At 45.6% G+C, this 9,589-nt stretch overlaps 1 protein-coding gene across 2 annotated transcripts in view; it reads right to left on the reverse strand.

Annotated features, from left to right (window-relative positions):
- NUDT4 (nudix hydrolase 4) overlaps positions 1-3,224 on the reverse strand; it is a 23,469-nt gene extending 20,245 nt beyond the window's left edge. For both annotated transcript variants that reach the window (XM_012801209.2, XM_003783354.3), the window contains exon 1: positions 2,717-3,224. In XM_012801209.2, the coding sequence (XP_012656663.1) occupies positions 2,717-2,815 (99 nt within the window). In that variant the 5' untranslated portion in view covers positions 2,816-3,224. The remainder of the gene's footprint in view (positions 1-2,716) is intronic.
- Positions 3,225-9,589: the final 6,365 nt, after the last annotated feature.

The raw sequence follows: 9,589 nt of genomic DNA on the forward strand, positions 1-9,589 counted from the left end.
CCACAGCACTCTACTGAGGGCGACATAGTGAGACTCTGTCTTAAAAAAAAAAAAAAAAATCACTTGAGTCCAGGAGTTTGAGGTTGCTGTGAGCTATGATGACGCCATGGCATTCTACCCAGGGTGACAGAGTCTCTGCCGCAAAAAATAAAGAAACAAATAGATTAGAACCTCTGGAGTTGACCATCCAAAGGACTGTAACAAACTGGTCAATATATGGAGGTGGTCGACTATAGAGGTTCTGCTGTAATTAAAATTCCTAACACCAAGAGCTAAGTGTAGAGGGAAACATTTCTCCCCTGTTAGCTAAAAAGCTGTGGATTAAAGATAAGACTGGTAACGTAATTTCAACAGAAGGGAAACAAATTCATAGCAAAAGAGTAAAATATCCCGGAAAGGTAAAACAGTCTTTTTTGTACTTGTCATGTAATACAGCCTTAACTATATACAACCACAGAAATAAAGACTCTGGAAAAGCCAAACCAGATGTTAAAGTTGGCCATGCATTTTACTTAAAGAATTCTAGAATCATCCCTGGGATCATGTCCTCCCTCTAACAAGCTGATTCACCCAGATTCTCAACCCACCGGTTATCAGATTTACAAAGTTTTACACAATGGATTTCACTAATACATTCTCTAAATCTTGCTCCTTACTTTTTCTTATCTAACAGAATTAGTGTCTTGATTCAACTAGAGGTTATGAATTTAGTACTTATTGCAGCAGAAACAATTTCCAAGCACAAAAATAGTTCATTTATCTGTTGAAGTAATTTCTGATGTTCCTGTTAGACCCCGCTTTACACCATGCACACAATAGAGATGGGTTCAATTTCCTCCCACCCCACCCCCTATTTTTCCCTAAGGACTTACATTTTTACAAAACCTCAACTCCAAGTTCACATATGGCAAGACTTTAAAGTCACCACTTTCAGATAGGCTTCCAAAAATCTTTAGCCTCACAAAAATCTCAGGCACTCAACAAACACTGAACATCCAATTGCAACAGGCTGGGCCTCATGCCAAGAGCCCTGCATCAGAAGAAAGGATTGGACCCTATACACTGACCCCACTACTTCCTACTTATGCTGGCAACTGTCTCTTCACCTATAAAAAAAGGAATAACCAGCACTACCTCCCAGTGTTAAAAGGATTAAATGTAACAATCTATCTTCTGGTAGTCTCTAGCAACTTATAAGCACTCAACTAAGAATACGATTATACAATGATGAGTAAGTCAGACAAGATCCTGGACCTATCTTGATCACTTGGGGCTATTCTTTTATATTCCAAGTTTGCTCTGCCCTAACGTGGCCCTTCCCTCAAAGACCTTTTTAATAGAATGCACTTAATGCTGTTGACTTTTTCCTTTTTGTGTATGTTAAAAACCTTTCTCTTTGTAGTTTCTAGCTCTCCTAAGCAGACTCATCTCAATGCCAGAGACCCTGTTTTTCTACAAACTCCTTCAGGATTTAGGTCTAACAACCCTTAAAGGTCACAACTAAGTACAGACTAATCTCAAGTGTTTTTTTTTCCAAAGAGTAAGTCAAAACAAGAGTTTGAAAAATACAATTTTAAAGCACTTGCTTTTTGTTAACATAAACTACACCACTGAACGTATACCGTGTCATACTCATAACTGCAGGGTCTAACAGGAAGCCATTAAATTTACATCTCCAGCTTTAGTCTAGTGCTTTATTACACACAGTTGGTTATGGAAGCAGAATTCAGCATGTTAATTTTTAAGACTAGCAATGAGAAAGGATTTTCATTATCTACCAAATGACTACTATTGCCCTAAGCAACTTTAAAAGTGAGCCATCTTTTAATTAAACAAATGTAACTGAAATAAGTAAAAATTGCCCTCCAAGGAAACCCCAAGAGCCTCACTCTCAACCCAATGCAGATGGGTGAATTACAGAAGATCGTTTGCTCTTAGAACTAGAAAGCCTGCTTGTCTCCAGATGGCAAGCCAAACAGCAAAGTAAAAAACCTTTATAAATATGCTGAGAGCTAGAGATTACTGTCTGAAATGGCAACTTGCCCATCTAGTCCACCTTCTCTTTGGTGTTATTCACTACCCATCCTTCTGCAGTCAGAAAACTTTAAAAGGGAAGGCCGTTTTTTAAAAAAATGAAGTACAATTACGCCAACTGCTTGCCGTGTAATGGATGCACTTAAAAGTGAAATTGCCAAACTGAACCCAAGAGGGTTTTATTTTAAAGCACGGGGACTGTTTGCTACTCCACGAACAAGCTTAGACTTAATTCGAGACTGCAAACCGCCTTAACACGGAAGGAAAATGTAAAAGAGGCAGAAGGGCTCGGGCTGCAACACTCACGCCATTTCTATCCTCTCCGTGAGCACTCGGAAGTTTACGCGGCTTCGAACTCAATTCGCTAGTTAAGATGGTGAGTCCCGCTAGGCGAGGCTCGCTGGGCCTGGGACCTTGCCGGGGACCGGCGGCGTCTCGGCCTCGAGTCCCCACGCGAGGGCCCAGAGGGGGAGCATGGGACTAGGCGAGCCCCTTTGTCTCCTCTCCCCAGCTAAAGAAAGGAAGGAAGGAAGGCGGGCGGGCAGGCGGGCAAGGAGGGAGGGGGCTGAAGCCTCCCGGCCCAGCAGCCGGAGGGTCGGGCGGGGAAGGGGAAGGGAAGGGAAGCAGTCCGTGTCGCCCCCGGGAGCCTGCCCGGGCAGCGTGCGCGCCGGTCGCAACTCACCTCATCCTCCTGCTCGCTCCGGAAGCACAGGCACGCTGCCCGCTTCTTGAAGCCCTCGCGGTCATAGGTCCGCGTCTGGTTGGGCTTGAACTTCATCATAGAGGCGGGCTCTTGCTGCTCCGACCGCCGCCGCGGGGGCCCGGCCGCCGCCACCCCGCCGAGGAGTGGGGCGAGGGGAAGTCTCGGCGCTAAGGCGCCGAGCGCGCTGGTCTGCGAGGCAGCGGCGTGGGGGGCGCAGCGAGGCCGGTCGGTCAGTCAGTCCCGGAACCAGCGGCTGCGCGGACGCGGTACGGGAGCGAGCGCTGGTCACTGGAGCTCGGGAGCCGAGATGGAAATGTCGCCTCTGCCCGGGCGTCCGCCGTTCTCCATGGAGCCCGCCTCACGCTAGCCTCCGCTCCCTGTGGCCGCTGCCGCCAGGGAAAGTGCGAGGATCGAGGCTCGCGCCGCAAGCAGACAGTTGCGAAGACCCTAGCGGCTGAGCAGCAGCGCCCCGACGGCTACGCACCGCCCCCTCCACCTGTATTTAAGCGGGGCCCTCGCGTGCGCCCCGCCCCAGCTGCGCGCGCGCCACCGCGCCTGCGTGCCGAGACCGTTGCGACGGGGGCGGGACCTCAGCTGCCCCGGGGGCGGAGCCGCGCGCGTTCCGCGACTTGTGCGCGGCTGGGCCCCGGCGTGTAGTGACGGTGGCCATGGAGAATGCTTGTGAATGGAAAGAAGCCAAGACTCCCTCCCTCCTTGTCGACTTTCCCTATGAGCACCCTAAATACCATCTCACGAGAGGGGATCTGACTGCATAAATCCACGACAAAATTGCACCCTGTCCCGAAATGCCAGGTGGCAATGCAGCGACTGCAGAGAGCCGGTAGTGACTGGGTAGACTTGTCCAGTTTTCGCTTGTGGGGAACCTGCAGCCTGAAGGAAACTTGTGACCTTCCTGGTCCTTAAGTGCGGCCTCCTGACTGAATCCAAATTTTACATAACAAATCCTTTTATTGAAAGGGGTCCAGCAGAGGTAGATGAAGCTTTTCTTGACTCTTTTGGTCCTTTGTAAAGAACTCTGTGTTGCCCAAGCTAGTGCAACGTGGCGTCAACCTAACTCACAGCAACCTCAAACTCCTAGCCTCAAGCAATCCTCCTGCCTCAACCTTTCCAGTAGCTGAGACTATAAGTGTCCACCACAACTGGGTAATTTTTCTATTTTTAGTAGGGGGGTGGTCTCACTCTTGCTCAGGTTGGTCTGGAACCTCTGACCTCAAGAGATCTTCCGGCCCGAGCCTCCCAGAGTGCTAAGATTACAGGCGTGGGTCACTGGACCCGCCATAAAAGAAAAGATCTTGAAATGAGAAGGCTGCAGTTTCCCCACCCTTGGCCCATTCCCCGACCTCCTTCCTTTCTCTGTTTTCCCAGAAGAGGAGAAGGCGAATTTCCTTTTCCTCATTTTTTTTTTCTCTTTTAAATCTTTAATTAGCAGGTGGCTTGTGTTCTTTCAAGAGTCAGCTCCAGCTTAAACAGTTCTTCCACGCTGTCTGTAGCATACCTCATTTGGTCCCACCCTCCGGAAGGTATTCATTAACACTGACAAATGGCGGGTAGTTACTGTTTTATTTTTTTTTTTTTGTTAATTGTGTATCTCAAGCTAAGTAACAGGCGCTAGGGGCGGTGGCCACAACACTAGACAGAATGGGAATTCTGCCATCTGGGAGCTTACAGTTTCTTGGGGACTTAGGATGGCCATGCTCTAACATTCAGAGTGTTACAGAAGGGCCTGTGTTAGGGAAGCTCAAGAGAACCTCTAACCCACTCCATCCTGACCTTCCACAGAGGCCCATGCTGCTTGAGTCCTGGCACAGCTGTTGGTTTGTTTTTCATTCCTGGAAGGCCTACTGTGTGCCAGGCAGTGGCATCTAACAAAACCGGTTAGCCCCTGCACCTCCAGGAACTTAGGCACCTGAGATCAGACAGTCAAATATTAAACAATCCCACGAGTACTGGTAAAACTGCATAAGTGATGAGGTCTAAGGTGGCAGAGGGTTTCAGAGGGAGGTTTGACCGGATCTGCAAGTCAGGATAAGCTTCCCAAGGCAGCAAGGCAGGAGCTGAGGCCTAAAGGTGGAGCTAAGCAGACCCACAGCAGTTCCTTTCAAGGTGAAGGGAACTAGGATTTATGCAAAACTCAGTGGGGGAGGGAGAGAGGAGAGTTCTAAGAAATGAAAGAAAAAGGCCAGTGTGGCTGCAGAGGGGGAGGGAAGATGGCCCCACTCTGGCTGAGGGGCCTGTGAGTTCTGACCACTGAGAGGCTGGGGACTCTTGGAGAGCTCTGAGCAGGGCATTGGTCTTTTCATTCTAGACTCTGACCTCATTTAGATCTGAGACTGCTTCAACCTAACTCCTCTTCTTACCCCCAGAGTCTAGCAGTTGTGAGTTTGTAGACTGAGTTAATGTTGAACGAATCATTTAAGGAATGAAACTTCACCGCAATAAGAAATCTTATCAAGTCTGTTGAAGCCACTTGAAGTTTAACTATTTCCAGAATTGACAAACATGAGCAGAAAACATCTAGCTGGAGATTCAGTGTGGCTAATATGAGATTATCATTTTTAGAATTTTAGATAATTGATTTGTATTGATAAAGTGATTAATCTCACTGCGGTCTTTTAAAATGATAAAGAAAATTCCATTCTCTTTGTTTAAAACCCTTCAGAGATCTGGCTTTTAGCATATTTTGGCTCTTGTCTGTGATCCTCCTAGGAGCATTGCTTCATCCTGGGAGGTCAAGACCAGCCCGAGCAATAGCAAGATTCTGTGTCAAAAAAAAGATCTAACTTTTATTTTTATTTATTTATTTAGTTAGTTTTTTTGAGATAGAGTCTCACTCTGTTGCCCAGGCTAGAGTGCCCTGGCATCAGCCTCATTCATAGCAACCTCAAAATCCTGGCTTTAAGCAATCCTCCTGCCTCAGCCTCCAAAGTAGCTGGAACTGCAGGTGCCGACCACAATGCCTGGCTAATTTTTCTATTTTTAGTAGAGATGGTGTCTCACTTTGCTCAGGTTGGTCTCAGACTCCTGAGCTCAAGGGATCCTCTCACCTCAGCCTCCCAGAGTGCAGGAATTACAGGCATGAGCCACTGCGCCTGACAAAGATCTGACCTTTAGTTGATTCTTAATAAATACTAATTGATTGAATGAATGTAGATCTACTCAGGTCTTTCCTGTTTATTAATTATATGAGGGGAGGCATGAATCAGAATAAACTGAGGAGGAAAGGGGAAGAAGCCTGGAACTGAAATGCATTGCTGAAGGGAAGAAAAACAGCAGCACAAAACCAGGGGGTTGTAAGCCACTTGCCTCAACTTTCAGGCCACTAGACTCGGTCAAAAAATCTTGGCTTCAGGACTAACTTACTATATTGATATATATGTACCAATTACTGCAATTTATATTTGCTTAGTCTGTGAGCTTGACTTTTTGCATCTCTCAAATGAGTGTAATATGATTTATGGCGTCTTGCACAAGACTTAACTAAGATACCACCCTGAGTCTAAAAGTACTCTTGACACTGTAAAGCATTCACAGAAATATAAGATATCACTAACAAGGAAATTTCCACTGTGCATTTCCCTTCCTTCTTCCTTTTCTCAGAGTAGAAGAGTGATCCAGAGGGCTATGACTTTTAACATTACAGCCAGAGGGGGCTTTATTTAACACAGCGGTTCTCAACCTGTGGGTCTCGACCCACAGGCAATGTATTCAAGGGTCGAGGCATTAGGCATTAGGAAGGTTGAGAGCCACTGATTAAAAACAAATGAGGCAATGGATGATTTAAGCTAAAGAATGACTTGATCATATAAATAGCCACCTCACCCCCTTCATCTTTATTTATTGATTTGGTTTTTGCAAATATTTGAGAGAAACCTAACAGAAAAGAAAACTTGTCTAAAATAAGAGACTCGAGAAAGGCCAAATCACAATGCCAGGTCTTTATTTTCCTTAGTATCAGGGTGCACTGCCCCAGACCAAAGCTCCCTGCTTAGTATTTAACACGCATTATGCATCTGAAATGCGCTTAGGCACTGTTCAAAGCTTAGATCATATCCAGCCAGATCACAGTTGAGATAGACACAGGCTTGTTTTTCCTCTGTGGAGCCAGTAAGGACTGGGCTACACCGGCAGGTTCACTTGGGGATCAGAGTCCAATTTCAGGTTATTCTCTGTTCAGTTCACTCGCCACAGTATTGTCTTACCTAGAACTTATTATGCACAGAGCCGTTTCTTTTATTATTTACCGGTATTTCAAACTTTGAGGGAGAAGCAGTTTGACACCGGCTGTAGAGGGGACTTGCCTCCTCTCCCCCATACCCGACCCCTGATCTTTTGACAACGGTAGCAGAGTATTTGGGAAGAGATAGTATCCTCGGCCCTGGAGACCACTTGGTTACCCTCACTTGTAACTGACTCAGAATGTTACCATGAAGTAAGTTCTTTCTCATGGTAAAACTAAGGACAAAGACAAATGATCCCTTCCCATGTGTTTCTAGTGATCATAATAGCTATTCTTTACAGAGTGCTAGCCAGTGCTGGGTGCTTTACATGACCTCATTTCATTGATCCAGGCAGAGCCCTGAAGAGGCAGCTACTATTCATTGTTCCCATTTCACAGGCTAAGAAACGGGCAGCCTTCTCTCCTTGCTGCCCAGGTTCTTACCTCCTACACTGTATTCCTATGAACTTATTCTATTGCTGCTCACGCCTGTAATCCCAGCACTTGGGAGGCTGAGGCAGGTGGATTGCCTGAGCTCACAGGGTCCAGACCAGCCTGAGCCAGAGTGAGAACCCATCGCTAAAAATAGCTGGGCGTTGTGGCGGGTGCCGGTATTCCTACCTACTTGGGAAGCTGAGGCAAGAGAAGGCTTAAGTCCATGAGTTTGAGGTTGCTGTGAGCTATGATGCCATGGTACTCTACCAAGCATGACAAAGCAAGGCTCTGTCTCAAAATAAAATAAAATAAAACAAAATAAAATAAAATAGGAACTTTAATTTTGTTATTTTTTGAGACAGAGCCTCAAGCTGTCCCCCTGGGTAGAGTGTAGTGGCATCACAGCTCACAGCAACCTCCAGCTCCTGGGCTCAAGCGAGTCTCCTGCCTCAGCCTCCCAAGTAGCTGGGACCACAGAGGCCCGTCACAATGCCTGGCTATTTTTTTGGTTGCAACCATCATGTTGTTTGGTGGGCCCAGGCTGGATTCGAACCCACTACCTGAGGTGTATGTGGCTGGCGCCTTAGCTACTTGAGCCACAGGCGCCGAGCCATGGAACTTTAATTTTTAAGGTGGGATCCAGAACAGAAGCTCTTAAGGTTAAGAAATGGAAGTGGAAGTCTTGATAAAAATTTCATTTAAAGTGAGTTTTTTTTTCCTTTCCATGAGATGAGAATGGAGTAAGCAAACTGAAAATTGAAAAGCCTGAAGTTACATTAAAGCTTTAGGATTAAAAATCCTAAAAAGGACTAATCAATCCAACCAGCATTTGCAAATGTTAAACCAGCAGACTTTTTGGTTTGACTGTTTATAAACCGCTTTTTCATGTAATAAAGAGATGATTTTCAGATGTATAATTTATTTCCATTTTCTCAGTTCCTTTGGCTGCAGAGCGTTTGTTTCATAACATCACATTTATATACAGTGCTCTGTGGCTACCGAATGTGTTTACTGCAACTGCAGTTCTTCCTTCTTTATCATTCAGGGAAAGGTATATGCCAAGTAGTTATCTCCTCTGTGTCCCCGCCAAGGCATGACTTGACGTTTTCATTGCCATCTTCAGACCAGCATTTTGAATTCCTGCTTCACCTAGAAATGGTGTTTTGCTGCGTAACAATTCTTCATATTTTCATTTGATGGTAAAACCTAAAAAAGAATGTTTACCCATAAGAGATATGCTAATCATTGCCTTGTTTTGATCTAGATTCAAATAAACAAACTAAAATATTTTTTAAAAGACATTTATAGGATAATCAGGGACCATGAACACTGAATATTTGCTGGTATTAAGCCACTGTGGTTGCTCTGAGGGAGGTGTGTAATGATGTTTAAAGAAAAATCCTTACTTTTTAGAGATATATACTAAAAATTTCACAGCTGAAGTAATGTGATGTCTGAGATTTCCTTTAAAAATATCAAGGTTGGGGCTCGACGCCTGTGGCTCAAGCCACTAAGGCACCAGCCACATACACCTGAGCTGGCAGGTTCGGATCCAGCCTGGGCCTGCCAAATAACAACGGTTGCAACCAAAAAATAGCCAGGCACTGTGGTAGGCACCTATAGTCCCAGCTACTTGGGAGGCAGAGGCAGGAGAATCGCTTGGGCCCAGGAGAGTTAGAGGTTGCTGTGAGCTATGATGCCACAGCACTCTACCTAGGGTAACAGCTTGAGACTCTGTCTCAAAAATAAATAAATAAATAAATAAATAAATCAAGGTTGGGCAGTGCCTGTGGCTCAGTGGGTAGGGCACTGGCCCCATATACTGAGGGTAGTGGGTTCGAACCCGGCCCCAGCCAAACTGCATCAAAAAATAGCCAGGTGTTATGGTGGGCACCTGTAGTCCCAGCTACTTGGGAGGCTGAGGCAAGAGAATCACCTCAGACCAGGAGGTTGGAGGTTGCTGTGAGCTATGTGACACCATGGAACTCTATAGAGGGCAATAAAGTGAAACTCTGTCTCTAACAAAATAAATAAATAAATATAAAAATATCAAGGTTGTTGGGGGCAAGGAAAATGGGAGTGTGGAGGAAGCTAGATTGCCCATTAGCTGAGTATTGTTAAAGTTGAGATAGACTATATAGAGACACATTCTGTATTTTTCATATCTTTTTTTTTTTTTT

This window comes from Otolemur garnettii, unplaced genomic scaffold (genome assembly GCF_000181295.1).
Source record: "Otolemur garnettii isolate 467f Iridium unplaced genomic scaffold, OtoGar3 scaffold00007, whole genome shotgun sequence".
Classification (NCBI taxonomy): Eukaryota; Metazoa; Chordata; class Mammalia; order Primates; family Galagidae; genus Otolemur; species Otolemur garnettii.